The sequence below is a fragment of the Notamacropus eugenii genome, chromosome X (assembly GCF_028372415.1).
Source record: "Notamacropus eugenii isolate mMacEug1 chromosome X, mMacEug1.pri_v2, whole genome shotgun sequence".
Classification (NCBI taxonomy): Eukaryota; Metazoa; Chordata; class Mammalia; order Diprotodontia; family Macropodidae; genus Notamacropus; species Notamacropus eugenii.
In genome coordinates, this window is record NC_092879.1 from 47,369,333 (window position 1) to 47,392,929 (window position 23,597).

At 42.5% G+C, this 23,597-nt stretch overlaps 1 protein-coding gene across 2 annotated transcripts in view; it reads right to left on the reverse strand.

Moving 5' to 3' along the window:
• TENM1 (teneurin transmembrane protein 1) overlaps positions 1-23,597 on the reverse strand; it is a 773,658-nt gene that overhangs the window by 21,728 nt on the left and 728,333 nt on the right. For both annotated transcript variants that reach the window (XM_072626495.1, XM_072626494.1), the window contains 4 exons: positions 18,191-18,557; positions 15,046-15,556; positions 8,479-8,651; positions 7,035-7,270 (listed from right to left, as the gene is read on the reverse strand). In XM_072626495.1, the coding sequence (XP_072482596.1) occupies positions 7,035-7,270; positions 8,479-8,651; positions 15,046-15,556; positions 18,191-18,557 (1,287 nt within the window). The remainder of the gene's footprint in view (positions 1-7,034; positions 7,271-8,478; positions 8,652-15,045; positions 15,557-18,190; positions 18,558-23,597) is intronic.

Sequence of the window (23,597 nt, forward strand, 5' to 3'; positions counted from 1 at the left end):
AGAGAGAGAGAGAGGCAGAGAGAGAGAGAGAGAGAGAGAGAGAGACAGAGAGAGAGAGATGTGGAGGCCATGAGTGTAATAGCTTTTTCTAGGACTTTGGCTATTAATAGGAGCAGAGATGTAGAATGATAGTTTATAAAGAATTTTATCCAGCCAAGGGATGTCATATCTGAGAGGAAACAGGTAAGTACTATTCCCACCTCAGAAGGTGTAACTTAAAAGTCTGTTTTTTGGGGTTTTTTTTTCGGTTGGGGAGACTTGGGCATATTTGTAAGCAACAGGGAAGGAATCAAAGAGGGAAAGGCTGAAGATCTATTGGAGAAGAGACAATAGGGCATGGGATAAAGGGTGTATATCTGGTATAGATGAAAGCAACCCTAAATGCTGCCAAACACTCAGATTATTGGCTATGACCAATCTTGGTCCCAGAGAAGAGGTGGAATATTAGGGTAAAGAATGATGCATACTGTCACTGCTTATCATTTTGGGGACTGGATTTTACCTAAGTCTTTCTTTGTTACAACAAACTAGGATTCAATTTGCAGTGAGCATAATGGGAAAAATGATTCTGATGCACAAAAAAGGCATAAAAGTTCTTTTATGCTGTTTGGAAACCTTGGACACATTGATTTTGACCACTGTGCTCTCAGTTGCTTTTCCCGAAAAATGGAGCCAATGCAATAATTGCTTTCCTTTCCATCCCCCTCCCCTCTGGCCCCTGGGAAAAAGCATAAGACAAATCTGTCAGGGAGAGTACTTACTTCTTAATGAGAGCACAGCATCACGACTTGTAAAGGATCGGTAGCCAATCTTGCAGTGTGATGTTGCGCTCTGTGGATGTGTACTGCATTGACTCGTGATCAAGACTTGCTATGTGGGGTTCAGAAGCCTAGAGGAAAATAAGCTTTCTTTCTGCTACTTTTCCTGGGGTTTTATACTGTTCACTTACAATAACCGTAACAGTTAAAGTTATGTTATAATGATAGTTAAAGAGCCTATGGAACAACTGATTTTCTGTTCAACTAAATCAGTGACTTTATTTGTCTGATAGATTGCGTTTCTATTTCTTAATAAAGCCATTACAGCTGCACAAATAGGGATCAGAGCTGAAACTCCACTGGGAGGCTGACCTAGGCCAATGCCATTGTTACAATGCCGTGTTCAGATCTCTGGATAACACACACTGCTTCTGATACTCCACTTCAAATACTGGTTTCAAATGCAGAGCTTTGGAAATAAATGTCACATCAAGCCACGCACTGAAAGGAGATGGAGAATAAATGCTGCACATTTACCTCGATTTCTGTTAAGAGCTATGTGTGGGAAAGCCAGGAAGGGAAGGAAGCTTCCCAGATGCATTCTCCAGGTGGTGCTTCCTAAACTCCACATACCAGCTTGGAATTCCAAGCAGTTACTTCCCAGCTGGGGTTAAAGGTAGAGCTTAATCTGATTAACCCGGCAAGCACCTGTCGAGACTGAACCTGAAGCTTTGCTTGGATGGTAGTTTGGAGAATGCAGCACTGTGTCTAAACCGTGGTTTAGCATTTCTCCTAAGGGGCCTTAGCAATAGCCTTTGGTATTTTGGGGCACCAAAAGCAGGGCTGGAGGGGCTCTGAAGGCAAAAATCTCCTCTACTTTGCATATCTGCTAAGGGATAGCCTGGCTTGAAACCAGATTCCCCGCCCCTCCCCCCATGTTTGATTTAAATTTGGGAAGGAGAGTTTCCACCATTCTATTTCTCAGAAGTGTGATTTACATGTAATTAAGTCAAATTTGAAATTGTGTTGAGTAACCCGTATACTATGACTCATTTTAATGGTGGGTAGATGTTGAATGTATTCTCAAGGGCCCTTCTACCTTGTGCTGCTGTCCACTCAGTTTTTCTCATTTACAGAAGAGTAGGCAGGCCAGCTGCCCTGGTTTCTTAAAGACTCGATGGCAAGGTCTGGAAATGAAACAGCATAGCTCTTTGACTGAATTAACCTGGACAACAGCATGAAGTGTAGGAGAGGGACAATCTGGACTTTGTATACCTCAGGGTGGGGAGAATAAAAGCTGCTGCTAGCCAGGCTAAAGTGTGTTATTATACTCAGCCTATGGTCTATTTCTCTGCTTTTCCATTGCAGACAGCTGGACTGTTGCTCTTTCCCAAGTCCATGTCACTTATTCATTTTGCTAAAGTGAAATTTAAAAATTAAAAGAACACACACAACTCTTCTCAGTTGTATTAAAAGCTGTGATTCTTAAGGGTATACATTAGGGAGAAAACCCCAATTGCAGTAACTGGACATCAGTTTTCGCTTTGTTGTGCATGTAAACACAATTTTCCCACTGATTTTATAGGTTGAATTGTACATGTAATGCTCTAAAAAAAGAAGGTGGTTGTAGTCCCATAGTTTTGCTCTGGGATCTTGTGGGATGACAGACTCTATACATTAATGGCATTCTCACCCATGGATGCAGCAAATGATCATTTGGATGTAGTCCCTGGACCAGTTTGGTTTTTGTTTATGTCTCATTTTTGACTGTTGCAGCACCCAGACTTCTCTGCGCTAAAGAGACATGCATTATGGAGTCGATGCAGCAGATGAAAAGTTAAATTAAATGGATGCAAAGCTACCTCAAAGAGGAGATGATTCAACTAGACTTTGGGCTAGGGGGAAATGGATTTGAAAACAAATGACATATTAGGGTGTTAGTTGGCTTAATAGAGCCACTCCTGGATTGGCTCAGACCAAGTGGGACATGAGCATGTTTTCTGTTTGGTTTTTGGGGGGATGGGTGGAGCTGGGGCTGATCTTTGAGGTAGGAAATCGTTTCTTCTTGGCTTCAAATAGAAAACCTTAGACAAAGAAAGAACCACTCCCAAAGAAGTCAGTGTCATGCTACCTGGAGGCAGAAAAATGGGAGTGACAGGTATCCTATTGGAGGAACATTAGTGCTAGATGGCCTTACCAAATGGGCTTTTAAAGGACTCTGCAATTTTGTGTATGAATAGCTAGCATTTGATGTACCGCTGTGCTTGTCTGTATTGGGCTGGTTTTTCAAAGAAGGACCATATTTTACACAGAAAATCAGGATCTGCTCATTTGCACAGCCAGGCCTATGCAAGACCTTACGATGATGATGAGGCAAAAGGGGAGAATCGATCACCAGTCAGTGGGTTTCTAACAGTTTGGATATTGGGCCGTTGGAGAGAGCAAATATCTGAATTTTTGTTACACTTTATCTGGATGTTTGGGTGACAGAAATAGTCAAAAACCTATTCTTTTTTACTCTCCAAAAAAATCTTTTTTCTAAAAAATCATGTATATATTTTCTCAAATAAAGTCAACTAATGGAGTTCACATCTCCTCCTAATTTTTTCCAGAGGTTAAGAAGCATGACATAGTAGACATTAATTATTTCAAAGGCACAAAACTATACAGTGTGGGGCAGTGTAGGAATTAGAACATCAGTATTCTAGACTTGGCTCTCGCGACACTTGGTAGTAGTGTGACCTTGGACAAATCCCTTCCTTTATCCCCCTGGGATTTGGATTCTTCCTCTGCAAAATGGAAATAATAGTAACATCTGACATAATTCCTTACCTTCCCACATCCAGATGGTTGGACAGTATCGTTAATTCCACTTTTCTCACATCTATTTCTTTCTTTCACTCTAGTTCAAGGCCTCATCACTTCTCAACTGGATTATTGCAGCAATGTCTTCATTGGTTTTCTGGATCTTGAGTCCTTCCTTTATCTATCCTTTTATATACAGCTAACAAGGAAATATTCCTAAACACATACCACTCCTCAGCTCAAAAAACTCCGGTGATTCTCTCTTGCTTCTAGGATAAATTACAATTCTTCCATTTGAATTTTAAAACCCTTTGCAATTGGATTTCAGCCTACCTTTCCATGTTCACTGCATATTAGTCACTGTTATATATTCTATGGTCTAGTCCAATTGGCCAACTTTTTACTTACAACATTCCAGTTGTTTCTGTGTCTATACCCAGGGTTGTCCCTCATGGCTTGGTCTTAATGTTTAAGTGACCTGCCCAGGAGACGTGAACCCAGGACTTTCAGGTTTCAAGGCTAGCTCTCTGTTCCACATTGCCTGAGTGATTTATATCATCACTCCTTTCCTGAATTGCCCTTGCCCATGACACTCATTTGCCCTTGGTCACATGCTCCTCGGGAAGTATGTGTTTAATCTTTGCAAATGGAGGAGTATCAATACTCTGAAGGTAGGAATCAAGGCTGGCCCTGGTGGATGTGGTGGCCACTTAGGTGGTGTGATTTGAGGGTTGACAAAAGGCTCCATAGCCCTGAAATGTGTCACCTACAAGCCCGATACAGATCTACTTAGTACACAGAGCCCATATTAATATTCTATTAAACATATGGCTAACAGATTAGCTAGTAAGTCACCTAGTAGAGTTCTGAGAGAGTCAGATAGAGGACAAGGAAGGAATAGCCCTCCAATTTCTTGCCTCCATATCTTCACCAAAGCTCTCCGCCTTAAATCTCTTTACCAAGACTAGCCTTCCTACTTTTTACCTCCATCTTTTCTACTCTAGGATCTCTTTCTGTTTCCCACTCTCTTTTGCATTTTCAACCACTCCCTGTATTTTGGCTGCTTTGCTTTTGCCTACAAATATACTCAGATCTCTGCTATCCTTTTAAGGATATGACAAACACCAAAACAACACCGAAACAATAACCTGACCAAAAACATCTCTTGGATTCCCTACCTCCTTGAGTAATTCTTGTGTTTCTTTCTTCCCCTTAATGGCCAGATTTCCAGGAGAAGAAACCTGTTCTTTCAGTCTTCACTTGCCCAGCCATTTTATTCAATCTCTTGCAACGTAGCTTTCATATTCTGTGATTTTGATAAAATGTTCTTTCCAAGTTAACTAATGTGGTCCTTAATCTCAAGTCCAATAGCATTTGGCTAATATCCATTCTACTTGATCTTACTGCTGCACCTGACGTTATGGACCACTGCTTCCTTTTTTTGAAGTGCTCTCAAGGATTTGACTTTGGCCTTCTTCTTTTTTCTGCATATACTTTCTTCCCTGATCATCTCATCCATTGCCATGGCTTCAATTAAACCTTTATGTAGCTGACACCCAAGCCTTGATTTACAGTTCCCAACTTCTCCCCTGAGCTCCAGTCTCACATTTCCAAAAACTGTAAATTCCTCTTGATTATCCCCATCTCCAAATTCCAGTTTCTCTCAGACCTCAAGCATCCTCCGATCCTTATCTTGAAAATAGACAAAAAATCCCACTTCCCTAGCCCCCGATACTCTTTCAAACTATTATCATCTCTTCCCCCCTTCATTTCTAAACTTCTAGAAAAAAGTATCTTATGCTGCTTCTACTTGCCCCTATGATTTGGCTTCTGACTCCATCCCTCCATTGAGGCTACTTTAATAAAGGGCATAATATCTTAATGTTGATAACAGTCACCATAATAACTTAATCACCAAATCCAATGGTCTCTTTTCAGACCTTATCTGCATGGTCTTTATTCAGCATTGAACAATTTTCTACTTTGTTGAATCCTCCCTTGGATTTCATACCACTGTTTTCTCTTGGGTTATCCTCTCTGCACTTGGTCTGCACTGGTTCTCTCTTCTAACCTCTCAAACTTCCTTAATTTCCCAAGCTCTGTCCTTGACCCTTCCTTTCTTTTCTTTCCATAATTTCTCCCTTGGTGATGTCATCAATTCCCATGGCTTCAATGATCCCTTCTCTGTAGAAGATTGTCACTCCAAGATCTCTCCTGAGCTCCAATCCGACATCTCCAATTGCATGTGTTGGTGTTATCTGAAACTCAGCATGCCCAAACTAAATTTGTCTTCTCCATAAACCTGTCCCTCTTCCTCACTTAGTGATTTTTGTTGATGCCACCACTATCTTTTCAGTCATTTAGGTTGGCAACCAGGGCCATTTTTGAATTGTGCCTGTCTCACCTCATCTAATCAGTCTGGCTGACTTGAAAGCTAGCAGAATCCAAGTACACCTCTCCTGTCTTTCTCCCATCTGCTCTTTATCCCTTTATCCCTTCACACAGCCCAACTGGTTTCTCTGCCTCCAGTTTCTTCCCTCTCCAATCCAGCTTTCATGTATCTGCCTGAAGAATCTTCTGGAAGCCCAGTTTTGATCATATCATTGACCTGCTCAGGGACCTTCAGTAGCCTCCTACTGCCTGAGCCTGAGATTTAACGCTCTCCACAATGTGACTCCAATCTCCCTTTCTAACCTCATGGTACATGGTGCCATGTGTATTTGCACAGATGTCAAGATTACTTCTATATCTCTGTCTATTGGAAGCTTTCAAGGAGAGCTACGTCCTCCTCCATATAGCCTTCCCTGATTCCTTCCCTTTTCCTCCATCTCTGAGATACATGGAATCCTTCCTATCCTAGTTACTCATTCTGTAGGTTCCACTTGGCAATATTCATGTGTACCCTTGTCTCATCCCTTCTATTAGACAACCTGAGGTCACTTGTGATCTTCTAGGTCCTTGGGTATGGCCTTTTGACCAAGTCTAAATTTTACAGAGCAAATCCTTTTATTAGGGGGATTTATTCTGGGAAGTTTGGATTCAGTCAAAGGGTCATACTAGAGAGCCACATGTGGCCTCAAGGTTGCAGGTTCCCCATCCCTGTACTAGACTATGAGCTCCTTGAAGGCAGAGGCCATGTCATTACTTCTCTTTCCATTTAGTGCTAAGAGCACAGTGGGTACACAATCAATGTTGGCTGAATTAGACAGTTAAATTGAGGGTGGGAGAGGAGGCTTGGGGGAGGTGCTGTTGCTTCTTGCAGCACAAATGATGGCATGCATTTAGGGTAAGAGGAGGCCAGGAAAGCTGAAGACAAACCAGTTATTTTAGTGACTGGCCTCAAGTCGCATCTCCTAGCATGTCAAATGTAGTACTAGGTTTCCAGCAGTGTTCTTCAGATCCTTGTTGACCTAATGAATGCTTTCTGCAGCCTTGGCAAAGAATTCCTCATGATTTCTGTGGTTGACTTACCCTTAGCCTCCTTTCAAATGCTGACATGTTGCCTTTGGTCTGCTCCTTCCGCTGCCGCCACTCAATGACATTCGAATTGTGTTCTCCAGGCAGCGAAATATTGCACTTGCCCAAGGTGGGGTTGACTGCCCCAGCGAGAATGTGTGGCTCAGTGTTCAGACTGATCTCCATGCCACTCGCAAAAGTGACCTGGAGGGACCCATCTGGGCTCACCCGATAGGTGCTCTGGGTATTGTCTGTTGATAGAACAAAAGTTTGGGGAAACGGGTGAGAACATGTGGGCTAAGTTCTCCTTTGGCTCCTTAGCTATTCAGAGAGGTAAACCCTCTTCTTCCCATTTTTGAGTCTTTCAGTTTTCTTGATTCTTAGATAAAAAATCTAGTCTAAATTGCACACTGACTTCTTTTTCATTTTAAGAGAATTTCCTCTCGCTTGTTAAGATGGCCTGCTTTGTCCAATATATTAAACTTAGCTTCCATACAACCCAAAGAGAACACAGATCCCCCAGTACCACTTCTCTTGTCTCCTTCAGCTCCCAAATATTTCTACCTAAGCCTATCTCCGATCTTCTCCAGTAGAGCTGTGATGCCCTGGAATGACTTAATGCCTTTCCAGGGTGCAGTTTTGTACCAAGCCCCAGAAATGAACTGTATCCTCAATCCCATTCCCCCCTCCCCAGAATTGTCTTGGATAAACAAGGAAAGGACAGCCACTCCCACAATTCTCTCTTTCTTGTTCTAACCATGAGAAATTTCACTTCCTTTAGAAATTTGATAATTAGATCTAGAACTCCAAGAGAACTTGTAGATCAGTAAGTCACAGAATTAAAGAATTTTGGATTTAGAAGAGACTTGGAGGCCATTATAACAGAGCAGCTGTGCTAGCTAGCTTCTGCTTGAAGACCTCAAAATGAGGGAAACCCACTGCTTCCCAGGATAGCCCCTTCCACTTTGGGATAGTTCTAATTGTTAATAAGTGTTTTCCTGCTATCAAGTAGAACTTTGCCTTTTCAAAAACCATCCGCTTGCAGTTCAGAGAGGATATGAGCTCAGTAGTGCCTGCACATTCACAGGGTGGGATGCAGTGGAAAGGGCACTGACCAGGAGGGAGCTCAGTCTGAGTTTGACTGCCAACAGTGCCATGACTCAGCCCAGGTCACAGAGGTATCGAGTGGCAGAGGTGAGATTCAAATGCACGTCCTTTGAAGACAGATTCAGCTCTCCCCACTGGACCATATGACCCTGCAGAAGCTGATAGCTCTCCCTTGAGCTCCAGTGTGCTAGTTATATTGCTCTGGGGAACCAATATGCACCAAGATCAGTGGAAGGTTGAGGAGGGGGAGAGAAAGAAATGGGCAGCTTTGAAGTCCGGCTCCACATAATAATAGCAGTGAACATTTCTATGATGCTTGAAAGTTTGTAGAGTTCAGCTGAACGTGTCTTACCATGTTTTAAAACATAAATAGTGCTAGTAGCTGTAAAGTTGGTGGCTGTGATGACATTTTCTCGGTTGGAAGTGTCCAGCTCCACTTTGGTCAGTTTTTCCAGGTCACTGTGGAAGTTGCTGACCTCTCCAGTAGGAAAGGTGGCATTGGTCAGATGGCCCTCAAGGTCATACCTGGGGGATTCAACCCAAATGAGCTGTGAGACATCTTGGCATAACAACAAGCGTTGGCATAGCTAAGACGATGGAACTTTGAGTGTTACCAAGCATTGCTAAGAATCATCGGCTACCCTGAGGAAGCTTGGAACTTCTAAGTCAAGTTAACGAGCATTTATTAAATTCCTACCATGTGCCCAATACTGTGCTAGAAGCTGGGTATGCAAAGAAAGGCAAGGAGCTCCCAGTCTAAATACCTTGAACTGTTTTATTTACTTGTATAATTTTAAAGGGAAGAGAACAGAAGTGGTAATGAATTACAGGTGGAAACTAATTTCGAAATCCCTCTGTTGTAGGGAGGAGATGAATCAGCAAATCCTGGGTTTGCAGCAAAATAGAACCCACTCGGCTGTGATGCTGAATATCCACCACTAGAGGGTGCTGTATATCAAGGAGAAAAAGTACACCTGCTGAGGACTACAAGAAGGCCAAAGTTTGCTTTGCCTCAAGAAAAGAAAAAAAGCATTTTTGCTGCTTTTTCAGTTGCCATATTTGGAATGAACAATCACAAAGAAAAATGGAAACATGTTCATTAAAATATTCTCGAATCACCCGAGCGGAGCATCACTCTGATCTTTCAAAGATTTCAGAGCTCAGTTCATCATGTGTTGTCATGTGTTCATTGGATAACAGCCACAAGACCAAGAGACACCAGAAATTCAGACTAGCTAGCCTGCTTAAAACAATCGGCCTGGTCTCTAAATCAAAAAAGCGCTCTCTGGAAGGCTTGGGTTGGGGATTTGTGGTTTGATGGAGCTAAGGACAAGAAATACTTCATTCACAGTAAAGTCATTCACTGGGAAGACGATCACTGTTGCCATGCACGTTGAAAATGACTCAGTATTGAAGGACTCATGTTTGCCTTTAAAATGTTAAATAATTTGATTCTTTCTGTCCAAAGTGAGCAGGCTAAGGCTGCATAGCAGTGGCAAGACTTAGTCTTGCTCTCTCCCCCTCCCCCCATTAAATGACAAAGTCCTAGTAACTGAGCTGCTATTTAATTGTCCCTGGACAGCGCTTCAGCCTCTACAATGGAGCGACACTCAAGTTAGGTAAACAGGGAATAAGGGGCTGCATCATCAGGCAATTCAGTTTTTCAAAAAATGTGAAAATAATCAGTCAAAACAATCCTTTAGGTCCTGGAGCTGTGTCCAGACAAAGGGCAGACCATTTGCTTCCATGCCATGACAGGAACTCCTCTCCAAATGGGTCTTCCTGTTCCATGACTCTCCTTTCTCCCATTCATTCTCCGTGTATGCCTAAAGCACAGGTCTGAGACCATGTTACTCCCCTCCTCCTGAAGCTCCAGTTGCTCCCTATTGCCTCTAGGATCAAAAGCAAACTCCTCTGGCATTACATGCTCCCGACAGCCTGGCACCAGCCCCCTTGTCCAGACTGATCAAACATTATAACCCCCTCCACCAAATAGACATTTCACCCAAACTAGCCTCATACATAATGTTCCATCTTCTATCTCCATGTCCTTGCATACACTGTTCCTCATTCCTGCCTCTTAGAAGTACTTGTTTCCTTCAAATCTCAGCTCAAATGATATCCCCTTCATGTTTTCCTGACCCCTCCTCCAAGCTGTTAGTACCTGTCTCTCAATGACTTTGCATCTCCTCTGTATTTACATGATTTTAAATGGTAATCTATGTGTGTGTGGTGCTTAGCACTAGTACAGGGATTCTTAACCTGGGGGCCATGAACTCAATTTTAAAATATTTTGATAATTGTATTTCAACATACCTGTTTTCCTACATAATCTATTATGCATTATGCTAAGAAGAGTTCATGAAGGGAAGAAGCATTTATTAAGTACCTACTATGTGCCAGACACTGTGCTGGATACTTTACAAGGATTATCTCATTGGAGCCTCACAACAACCCTAGGAGAGGTAGATGCTGTTTTTACCCTCACTTTGAGGAAACTGAGGCAAATAGAGATTGAGTGACTTATAAGTTACCTAACTAGTAAGTGTCAGAGTTGAACCCTAGGCCCAGCACCCTATTCACTGTATTGTACCACCTAGCTGCCTCAACACTGTAGTGTTTATGTAAACATATATATTACATAGGTGTGTGTGTATGTCTACACACACACACACATATCTATATATATGCATACACACATACATACCTATATTTTATGCCATGACACCCAAAAGGTTGTAGTCGAATCTAGAGATCCTGTTCTGTCTGTGTCATCTTACCCCAAGATAGTCAATGCATCTTGAACCCTCTTTATCTGCCTTAAGCAATGTTAAGATTCTGGGGGTGACCAGTGTTCTTGTTCTCTGGAGGAACAGCACTCTCTGGATATGGAATTTTACCTTTGAATATATTTCCTGGACCTGGGTGGGTGTAGACCCAGCACCAAGCCCAAATTAGCTCCTTGGGTTGCATCTTTGTCCGTTCTGTCAAAGCAAACCCAAGGCTCCCATTTCCCCAAAGGGCTTCCGCTCTGGCCTGCATTTCCCCTGCCTTCAGATGGCAGAGAAACTTTGGGTGGTGAGCTGAGTTGGCCTTCCTGGGGCTGTATGGGGCTGACTTGTCTCTCAAGCTCATCAGCCCCAGCTCTCTTTAGTTGACTTTCTTTGCCTTGCCAGTGTTGAAGGAGACTGACCTCTGGTGATGAGACACACATTTACAGTAGTCAACACCACTCCTCTAAGAGAGCTGACCAAAGACAGCTTGGACTAAGGCTTGTATTTGGCTTCTTAGGCTTTTCTTCCCCCCAGCAGCCAGCCCTTTGCTTGTTATTGAGCACATAGAGTATGCAGGAAGCAGTGTGCATCCCAACAGTGCTGCTTGTGTGTAGCTTGAGAATTTGCAATGAAAAGAGCACTGGACTTGGAGTTACAGGCCTCAGTTTCCTTCTCTGTAAAATGAGGTTGAGTTAGAAAGATTATCATTAAGGTCCCTTCCAGTTTTACACTTATGATCCTAAGTTCAAATGGCAACTCTATCACAGCACACAGCCATGAGAGCAAGGGAGAGAAACCCCAACGACCCAAGCGACTTACCCAGGAGGACTTTTCCTGCATGTTTATAAACTAAGTCGCTATTCTTCTTCATGTGTGACTGTCAGATTGCTAAGTATTTCCCCCAAGACGACAGACAGGTTCCCTGCTTGTGTTTCCTTGCTACTTCAGTGCATTTTAGGGGGGAGGCCAGTCATCACCCAAAAAGACTCATACTCAACTGACTGGGAGAAAATGGTTGATGGGACTTGGAGTCACTTTCTTTTCTTACTTCTCCATTTATTTCAGCAAAGATGCCAGGTGCCCATGCCCATGCCTATGTCCAAGGCTCCTGCTTTGCCACCTGAGTAACAGATGTCAAACATTTACTCTTCTGTAACTTGACAGGGTCATTACTGGAATTTTTAAATTGGAATGTTACACTTGCCCTTTGTGAAGTCCTCCTAAACAAAGCATGCACATCAGATGTAAGCAATTTAATTGGAAAGTTCCTCATATATACTCTCTGTCATCTGCACAGACCTGCTTCCAAATAATCCAAACATAACTCTTTCCTATGGAATTATTCCTGAAGCATGAGTGAAAAAGGCCACTCCATCCATGGATAATTCCAACATCTAGGGGAAAAACTATTTAAAGAATATAACAAAATAAAGGACATTTCCCACTGTTAACACTGGGCTTTTTTCTGTATGTCACTGTGTAATTCATGCAAATATGGAGGTTAGAGTTCAGGAGTGAGGTCCTTGGAAGTGACCATGATTTCTGTGGTGAAGATCACGCCTCCACAGAAACACGTCTGAGGTCACAAATACTCATTTCCTTTGCCCAACAAAGTTCAGGTGCAGTAACTGCTGGGGAAACTAATCAATTCATCATTTACTAAATGCTGCTATGCACCTAACCCTGGAATCATTCATGGTTGTGACTCTTAGAGCCCCAAAATCTGATCAGTCACTGTTGTGGATGACACAAAAGACAAGTGAGAGAAGTATGGTGGGCTCAAATAGGCTGTAACTATTTGCAGTGATGGCCTATGATTACGAAGTACCATAAGGGATGGTATATATTTGTATATTTGTACATATGTGCAAATTATGCATGTATTGACAGTTACATATATAATAATAATTATTGAAGAAGTATATGATTAGAAAAAGAGTGCCCCAGGCCTGTGGGGAGAGTGACAACTAACAAATCAACAGCCTGAGTAACAAAGGCATTTTAACAAGGCCTAGAGGAAGGCCTGCAGCATGTTGGGTGGATATTCTATGGATGGTCTATGAAAGAACATGAACAAGAATCACATAGGAGGAGAAGTTGTGGATGGGTTGTAATCTCTACTGTAGATGTGACCTCAATGAGGTCACAGAGCCATTGAGGTAGTAAAACATCTTCTCTTTTTTATCTCAAGGAGAGCCTGAGCCAGAGCTGGAGAAGGTACTGAAGTGCTCTGGGCAATGCATTAACTCACTAGCCTCTTCCCCCTAGATTTTTTTTTAAATTACCAATTGGAAAATCAGAGTGGAAAGAGGACAGAAAACTGACAGTCAATTCCTATCAATATTTATACACCAGCAATATATTTGCCAACCTGGCAAGCATCTAGCTCAGAAAGAACTGAGGGTACTTCTCACTCTACTTTCCTGTCTTTGAATTTCAGACTCAGGGCATTTCCAGCCCAAACTCCGCCTCTCTCATTTGTGATGGAGACCTTCTAAAATGGCCTGACTCTTCATCCTCCCAGTCAGGAAAGTAGGGATCCTGTCTGTATTTATAAAATGCTCCCAGAGTAACCCAGAGCTGCCACAGAGGACTTTTCCACTTAGTACTGCCAACAAAATCAGGCAGCAGATGGAATTCTGATGACTGAGGGCCAAGGAAATGGGTGCCCCAGAAGAGATCAAGTCAATGCAATCCCTAGGGGAGGGTCCAGGATCTTTTCACACTGCATTCACTCATTCCACACGATCGAAACAACCCTCAGGTTTTCAAGGATATTGGTCCTCTCTGGGATCAGTGCTGAAGGTAGTTTTTCCTCTGGTACCTACTATGTTTCCAGATTACTCCTTCTGAAATATCTGCTCATATTAATACCAGGCCTAACTTAAAAAGAAAGCAATGTTGTTAACACACACACACACACACACACACACACACACACACACCTTATCGCACTACAGACATCTGGACATCTCCCCACACAAACATACCATCTATGGCACAGCAAAATCCAAGCTGTCATCATGTCCCAGGATACATAGCAGAGTCACAATCTATATGCGTTATGGAGAGGCAAAGAACTGGCTTGGCTACTTCACAACAACTATTCTTCTATCCTTGACAAAGGCCTCTTAATCAGGCCATTTTCCTCTGAAGTTCCATTTCTAGGTATGTCAATCAACAATCAGTTGGCCCTGCAAAACTTTCTCTACTCTCCATGGTGCTGGCAAGTTTTCTCTGCTGCTAGTGTGAAAAATCTAGCCTTTCAGCTCTTGCTTGGTTACCCTCTTTTGAAATTCCAAACACTTTTTGTCTCATCTGGGAAGTACAGGATGTAGGAGTCAGGAGACTCCTTGTCTCCTGGCCTTGTGACCTTCATTAAGTCACTTCCCCTTCTCTGTGTCTGTTTCCTCATCTGTAAAATAAGGGGGTCAGACTGAAGGATCACCTCTATGGTCTCTCCTTTCTAGGTCAAACATTCTCTGACTGCCTCCAAAGCTAGTTTTTACTCCTAACATCTCTGAGTTCTGATGATCACCGTACTAATAAGGCTTGTGCCCTTATCAAGGTTTTTCTGGAAATACTATATGACTTTTTATTGACCACTTTCTAATACATAGTGATTTGTTAGAACTTTGAAGGGAATGCATTCTTTTACTGGTGGAACAGAGGCTAGAGTGGCCTAAACTTGCCCAAGGAAGTCTTTGAGAAGTTCATTTTTGGGGTGGAAGGTATTAGAGAGGGGGTGCAGCCAGAATCTGTTTGAGACTTTTCACCTATCTTGTGCATACCCTACAATCTCATACTTCCTTCACATGGATCATGTCTTGGCCTTTTTTTCTCCTTTATAGGACTGGCACAGTAGATGCTTAATAAAGACTTAGTTAACTGAATGGCTTCTAATTGGTGTCTTGTCTCCACTGGAATTCTAAGTGTTTCCTGTGATAGTGTTCAGGGGCATCAGCTAGGCATCTAGCGGGGCTTGACTTAGCTGATTAGCACAATGAAAGGAAAGGGCTATGAAATCTGGCTTGGTACAAATATTTTTTTGCCTGCACTTTCTAGGAGAAAACTTACATGAAATTCCTGGCAATTACCAAGGTCATTTTCTATTTTAGAGCAGTTTCAAAACTAGAAGCACTTACTCATAAACAGTTGTCCATCCATTTTCATTACTTTTGGTCGCCAGAAGGCCGGTGTTTCCTGGATAGGTCATCAAGGCTAAGTTATAACCTTGGGCTGATACTCTTTTTAGGACACCATTGCTGCTTATTGTTAGCCAGTACATCTGACCCCCAGGCACCATTAGCCACAGAGGTATCCCACCAGCATCCCGTCGAATGTGAACAGAGTTCCCGCCGCTGCTAATAATCGCTCCTAAATCTCCATCACCATTGTAGGTGAAATTGTACACATAGTCCCTGGTGATCAGGTTTAGTGTGTACAAGTGAGTCCCATTGACAGTGAACTGATAGAGTTCTTGGTCAGCTGGGGAGGCAATCTCATAAAGGTTCATGTCATTCAGATGAGCTTTGTTCTTGGTTATAGCCCGGATGCGGATATTCCCCAGGTCAGCCACGTAGAGAGTGCCATCAGGGGAAACTGCTAATGAAGACGGGGCTTTGAGTTTTGCATCTTTGGCGTAGCCACCATCACCTGAGGAAGCAATTCATCATTTTAATGGCTGATCTTCGAAGCATTTAACCTATCACACCAGGAGGTGGGGCACTGACTTTATCATTTGGTACCGAGGAGCTTGTTTCTTTAAATAAGATTTAGCAAGCCAGTTGTTTCTTCCCCACCGAATTTCAAACCCCTTCTCTAAAAGAGTATAATTTTTGAATTGGTACCTCTGAAGATTAATAATAAGTTGCAATTATCTCAGTTATACCAATTTTCCCAAGTCCCCAATCTTGCTGATCATATTTGGAGAGATGGGAACAGATAATAATGATGGCTGCATGAAGTGTGACTGACAAAAGGAGGCTGAATTATGTATGTGGATAGAAGACCACAGCCCCAGAGTGGGAAGGGACCTTGAAAGCCATCTAGTCTAACTAACTCTTATACTTATGTTCCTTTTGACTTGGTTTCCCAGGGCCACATGAACTTGACCAAAGCTTTCAATGTGAGAATTAGCCATAAGATCAGACTTGGTCATGGAAGAAAAATGAGACTGACTTTATATTTGATAGACCACCAAAATAGGCATAACCCCCTACCCAGTAGACGGGAAGGGGGATGGAAATACTGATTTAAAAATCACAAGTCAAATTGGCAAATAGAACTTCCTTTGGCCCAAGAGAGTCAGAAGTAGGTAGTGCTACAGTGGATAGAGTGTCAGGACTGGAGTCAGGGAGACCTGAGTTCAAATCTGACCTCAGACACTTACTAGCTATGTGACCCTGGGCAAGTCATTTCACTTTGTTGGTCTCAGTTTCCTCATCTGTCAAAGGAGCTGGAGAAGGCAATGGTCAACCACTCCAGTATTCTTTGTCAAGAAAACCCAAGATGGGATCGTGAAGAGTCAAGACTGAAAACGCATATATGAACATAACATATATGTCTTCTCCACTACCCCAGTAGAATATAAACTCCATGAAAATGGACTATGTTTCTTTTCATGCTTTTTGGTCTTAGCACAGTGCCAGGCACCAAGCAAAATTAATGTCCTGGCTTGGACAAATATTTGAACAAGGCTGCACAGTGCATGGATGATGAATGGGCCCTGCTCTTAGTAGCCAAGAAGTGCTGATATGGTCACTGTGGTAGTTGGTTTTGCTTTAACTGTTTTTCTTTATGACAAAGGAGGGCTCTATGGGGAGAGTCAGTGAGTGGTGGTGGATGCCATCTTGGGAAAAGTCTGTGGAATTGAAAAAAAAAGGTGTCTAACTTAAAAAAGGATGCATGGGCCTCAAGAAATTCGTAGGAACAAAGGTTTAGAGCATAAACAACTTCACCTAATCCAACTGGAGAAAACTGAGGCCCAGAGAAGTAAAAGAATTTGTCCAAAGTCACAGAGCCAGAATTTGAATACAGATTCTCTGACTGAGGAAATGACAAGAATTGCCTGATCTGCTTTGGGGATGAAAGTTCCATGTACTGGTGAAATTCCAGGTCCACAAACACACACAAAATTATATTCTTGACAACTGGTGCTATGTTCTTATTGATCATGGAAGAAGCAATGACATTTTGGACATGATAAAGAGCTGTGTGATGTCCTGGGACAATTCTAGTAGAGGAAGATAGCACTGGACCCAGAGTCTGAAGGCCGGAGCTAGCGGCTCATTTCCAACTCTTCTTAACTGTGTTTTTGAGCTTGTGTATACTAAGTTTGTGTAGTATGCCCTGGAACTGATGGGAAGGATGTGGAGATGAATCGAGGAGTCCACTGGAGAACAGTGGACAGCAGGGAAGGACAGCAGAGCTTAGCACAAAGAAGCAAAAGCATAAGAAAAGCAGTGAAGGGGATAAGGAGATACCACAAAACTGCCAGCAGGCACAGAAAGAAGTGATTTTTGAGATACCTTCAGATAAAGGGAAGGCAAAGGGCCCAAAGGACTTGATTTCCTTGAGTGAGCTGTGATGTCTTGCATATATGGCTTTAGGGCTTTCTATTAAGGGATACACTTTCTTGGCTTCTAGGTGAGATGAGTGCAGAACAAAGGGGAGGAGGTAACTGAGATCCTTCCTGACTTGAGTCACATTTGCGTGGCTTGTTGAATTTTTCAAATCCACAACCACACCAATTACAGTCTCTTAAATACTGTTATTTCAGCATTTCTGATACTGGATAGGGTAAGTGGGTTACTCCTAATTTGAAAGACGATGTTCAAGCATAAGAATCTGAGTAACTGACCTAAGGTCAGACAGTGAGCTCAATATGGAGCTAGGAAAGGCACTTTTATTTCCTGATTCCAAATCCAGGGCTCATTCTCCCAGGCCACACTGATGCTCCCCAGTGTTTTCTTCTGGAGTAGGGGTTCTTAACCTGGGGCCTATGGGGGTCAATGGATAGATTTCAAGGGGGTCTGTGACTTTGGATAGGAAAAAATTACATCTTTATTTTAGCTAACCTCTAATTGAAATGTTGCATTTCCTTCAATTATTTCAAAACATAATTCTGAGAAGTGGTTCAGAAGTTGGACTGCCAAAGAGGTCTAAGACACAAAAATGGTTAAGAACCCCCTGTTCTAGATGCTTGTAGTCAGATGGTAGCTATAATTCCTACAGAAGACAGCTAAGGGTGGTGATCTGTGTCCTGGCAAAATGACAATCAGATTGTACCTGAAAAACAGTCACAGTTGGGATCAATTTTGCAGTCACAGTCCGTGGGGGCTCCAGCAACTAGAGAGATTTCACCATTGGTTGTGACTTGCTGGATGCGGTTCACCTTTCTCTCGTCTGTTTCAGCGATGTAGAGGATTCCACTGTGGGAGACGCTGATGGCCCGGGCAGATTCCAGAGTTGAATGGATCGCCACCTTGCTGACTAAGAAATGATCTATCCCTGGTACTTGACAGTGGATGGGCCTGCCAGCCACAATTCGAACTCGTCTATTCTCAGAAATTTGCAAGACAATGTTGTTATCCAAGATGTACAATGAGTTGTCCATGGGATTGACAGCAAGATCTGTTGGCCACTCCAATCGCACCTGCAAACAGAATAGGGCCCAAACTGGATTAGGGTCTCTTGCCGAGTGCTGGAAAATACAAAGTTCATTTTAATGGGAAAGAAAAAAATGTTTTCTTTTGTGTGGTTGGTTGTTTTTTGGAATGGTGAAGAATAATAGCTCACATTTATGCAGCACTTACTTATATCAGGCACTGTGCTAAGCACTTAACAACTCCTATTTTATTTGATCCCCACAGTAACCCTGGGAGGTAGGTGCTATTAGTATCACCATTTTACAGTGGAGGAAACTGAGGCAAGGAGAAGTTAAGTGACTGTCAGGATCACATGGCTAGTAGGTGTCTGAGGTCGCATTTGAACCCTGATCTTCCTGACTCTCTCTCCACTGCACCAAGCTACCAAATCATTGTCTTCTCTGGGCTGTCCACTCCATTCCTCACTCCCTCTGTTGCTGGCTACACACTAAGTTATAGGCAGCTCACTGTGCTTAGACATAAACTATCAGTGGGTACTATAGTCATGAGCCTTATCCCTTAGGGACTCAAACTTCTGGGTGAGGGGAGGAAAGAGGAGGAAAATTCTTCTTTCGATCAATGAGAGCTGCTTACATGAAAACAAAAATGGGAGACTGGCCACTCGTCTTATGCCCACTCAGACAGCCTACGGCAGAGCCCAGTTGGCTAGCCAGAGTGGCCACAGTGTTTTGACATTCTCTCTTCTCCTCTCTCAAGGCTGCCCTTGTGATAAAGGCTTGAATGTGGACGATAAGCTGTTCAATTCTCCACCTTGTCCCACTTGATTTAAGCCAGTAATATTAGTGTCATGTTTATTGGATTGAATATTGCCTCCAAAAGACACCCGTTAGGGCTACTTGTTTTCTTTGCTATCAAGTAAGCTACCCTCTGGCAGTTCCCAGAGACTAAAATGGCCTTTGTGCTTCTGAGAAACCTAAACAGACGGTGCGGGTCGCTTTCAATTCCCATTTGCCTTGGCTGAGTGGCTGGGTCTCTCAGACTGTTCAGGCAAAGGATGTGTGGCTGATTTGTGGACTGGCCACTGACTTTCCGAAAGTCAGATCTTTACACATTTCCTAAGGAGTACTTTCCTTCTCTCTCCAAACCCTTTCCTTGCCATCCTTCCCCCTCAAACTGTTCCTCCTTAGTTCCCCCCTTTCCTTTTACTTTTCACTATATTAAATACATCTTTTCTAAGTCGAATTTTTGAAGAAGTCTTCCTTGAAATGGGAAACTCTTATTTGTTACCAAGGCATTTATATAATATATAGTCTCATATATAAACCAAATCATTTGAGCTTGTTCTAGCAGTAAGTATTTACATGTGTCAGCTGGAGAGAAATCACAGAATTGGAAACCACTCAGGCCCGCTGCGGGTAGAGTGCAAAGAGCACCCTTGAGCTCAGCTAGCCACTAGCTCTTGGTCTGTGTCATGGTAAACTGCAGTTTTCTGGAGGGGGCTGGGGGGAGATGAGGGAACAAGCCAAGAAACTCTGTCTAGTGAACTGATTACCTGGGAATTTGCCCAAATGTGTGACAGTTGTCCTGTCCTGTCATAAGAAATTAATTTTAAAAATAAATTACCATTAAAGGTCATTGGTTTACCCACAAGCTACTGGTTTCTTCCCCTTCCCCACCCTGACAACCTTATTTTTCTGAGAACTAACCCTGGGCAGAAAACAATGAACTGTTGGCATGTCAGATCCTGACAGCACTAACTCTTCCTGACTCTTCCACATCCTTCCTACACTAATTGAAAACTTGTCTAGAAGGGATATGACTTTCCAACCAAACAGGCCCACAGGTGGCTTAAGAATCCTGTTCATTTAGAATTTGAATCAAATAAAGCATCAGGATCCTATGGGGGAAAATTCAAATGCAAATTAAATATCCAGATGTATAGCCTGGATTTAACTAATTAATCCAGAAAAGTACTCAGAGAAATGGATAATTTTGGTACTAAGTGCAGTGGATGTGTCTCCCCAGGTAAAGCTCTCCTGGGGCATGTCCAAGTATACCATCTTACAGATGGATGTGAAGTATCATATGCATTTTTGATCATGATTGTCACACTTGTAATAGCCTTTTAACTTTTTCCATTATATACCATGTATTTTTCAGAGTTCCAGTCACTTCTTGGAGTGTATCTACCATCTTGAGAAAGAAATGGCTAAATGAATGATTCAGTGACCATTGAGACACCTGTAAGCTGTGACCCAGAGTCAAAGCTCTGTATTTGAATGGACTAGGTTTAATCTTGGAGGCCTCTCTCAGAATCTCTCCTTTTGGCCCATGCTTTCATCTAGGGTCTCCCTGGGGGAATATCAAGCCTTAGTTTACATTTAGGCAGAGGTGTGCTAGTAAATGTTTAACAAACAGCTCTCCAATATGAAGAGAGCTCTTTAGCTCTCCTTGTGGGGTATGTCTGCCCACTGGATGGAGTTCCAGGAATCTTATCCCGCACACTGGCTCCTCCTCAGTTTTACTGGGCCTCTCCTTCTTTCTTCTCCATCTCAACACCTAGTTCAGCCAGGGAACAGAATTACCCATATTCTTCACCTCCTCCCTATTCTCACTTGGGACCAGTAGGAAGGGGTCCAGTTTTCTGGGCCTTTGGGAGCTACTTCTAAGACTGTCCCCTTTCTCCTCTGCCCTTGGCTACTGTAGGGCTTGGGCTCCCAGAATGGGTCTGCTAATAAGTGAAGTCAGCTTACCTGTGCTTGGCAGGGAAGTCTAGGAAAGACAACCCACAGAGGGGCCCCTAAGGAATTGTAGGGCTCATCCTGGGAGCTTTATCACAGCCACCCAAGGCACTGAATGGGGCAAGGGTCCTTGAGGGGAACAGACTGTTTCAGTGTTCATCAACTTGTTGCTTCTAAAGGACAAAAAGTCCCTCTTTTCTATTGCAAATATGTATGTGTATACACACACCTGTATAAGTGTAAATTAAACTAACATTTTCTCCATCACTTTCTTAAGTCTACAGATAATCAACAAAACATAAATCAAGCCCTGATTTGTAGAGTTCGCTGATTTCCAAAAAGTAAATGCTCACACTGAAAATTTGACAACCAGCTTCCACAATGCATTTAGATCTCCACAGAAAAGTTAGAGGGTTCTCAGTTCCAGAGCCAACACCCAGGATAACAAATCAATGAATATAGGATAGAACTTATTGAGCCCAACTCAAAATGCAAAGCACAAAGGACTCAATGGAATCCATAAATAACAAAGACAACTTTCCTTCCCTCTCTAGTGGTATTCTATCTCACCAGGGAAACTATATCATTCTCCAGGGTAGATTACAAATGAAAAATAATAAACCCTTCTAGAGAAAGTCCTACCCAGTTCTGGCAGGTTTTCTAAACTGGAAAGTTTTCTAGTATGGGCCTAGTGATGACTACTGGGAGATGAAATTTGGAGAGACTCATAAACGCAAGGCTGGCTTCCAGGTTATGACCCTAACCCTAGTCCACGCCTCCAACCCTAAATGTGCACTCGACTTGGACTCCAATGGCCTGGGTTGAAATGTCACTTCTCCTATAGACTATTTATATGATCTAAATGTCTATGAGGCTCAGATTCCCCATCTACAAAATGAGAAGGTTGGACTACATGATCTTTAAGATGCCTTCTAGCTATATGGCTTTGGAAGACTCTCTATTAAAGATGGAGGTTGGTGATCTGCATTGATGAAGGGAATGTCCACAAAGTCAAAGGTCCTTGAAGTCAGATTTTCTTCTAACTTCTTTGTCTACAAATATCACTAGATTCCTTGACTACGTTCTGGAAATTATATTCCATCTATATTTGGTAACTAGTTCCATGGCTAACATGAATCCATTACCCAAGTTTCTCTATGGTGTTTGCATCAAGCTCTTGGCTTGCCAGCAATCACGTGGAATGATGCCACTGCTCATTTCTTTTGTTATTTCCATCACATTGATTCCAGAGGAATGCAAAGCTCTGCTCCCTGGCTGACTTCCTCCATTTGGGGAAATTTTCTATGGATCAGTCTCAAAAGTTCATACAAACCATCCATCACTATAGTTTTTATCTTAGAGTTCTGCCTCACTGAGAAAACCAGGTGTTTCCAAAAAGACTCCCCCCCTCCCCACCCCATCCCAAACATGACTGTCCTAATCTCTATCCTTCCCTATACTTTGAGCCCTTTGGTTCATTTAAAAAATGACTCGGTTTGATTATAATCTTTGAGGTCTCTTCAGGATGACTTTCCAGGGAGTGTGTGATTATCTCTTATACAGTACACCAGCCCCAGGGAAGATACAGTGACTGACGGGGCTGAGCTTTCCTTGCTAGGTGCTCTGCCAATTCAACATTTTAGTTTTTTATGGCTCCACATTGTTAGCGTCACTTTTTGTCAGTTTTCAAATGGCCTTCACATTACTTGACACCGATATTGCCTGAGCTTCTTCAGATTTATAAAAGGAAAAGGATAAAACCTTCTAGAGAAAGTGTCTTTCCTGCAACTGGAAAGTCTGGTGACACCTCTTTGAAAGCAAGGGTGTCTTTTGCCTTGTTTTTAATAGGCAAAAATTATTGGGGAATAAAACCCATGGAAGACAGTGCCAGAATACTAGATTTGCAGATATGGCCATTTAGTCCAACCTGTACCTGAAAAAGAATCCCCAAGAAGCATTCATTCAGCTTGTGATTGAAGAATTTCATTGAATGGGGAGCTAGTTACTTTTGCATCGTACTGATAGGTAGCAAGTTTGGCTACCTATCTATCTCCTTGTAATTTCTCCTCATTGGACTGAGTTCTGCACTTGGGGGCCCAGCAAAACAGGTCAGCTTTGACCCTTTAGCTTGAAATGAAAGATACTCAAGATAAATAGAGACAGTAAGAGAGCATCAAGTTGTCCCTGATGAATTAAAATCAATAGGCCCAAATTAACCATATTCTTATGTACTGAAAGAACCAATGGATTGTGACTGTTGAGTCACTAGCAGTGAAAACAAGAAAGGTACACAGTACTGGAGAAAGGAAAACGTCCTCACTTTTTTTTTTAAAGAGAGAACAAGAG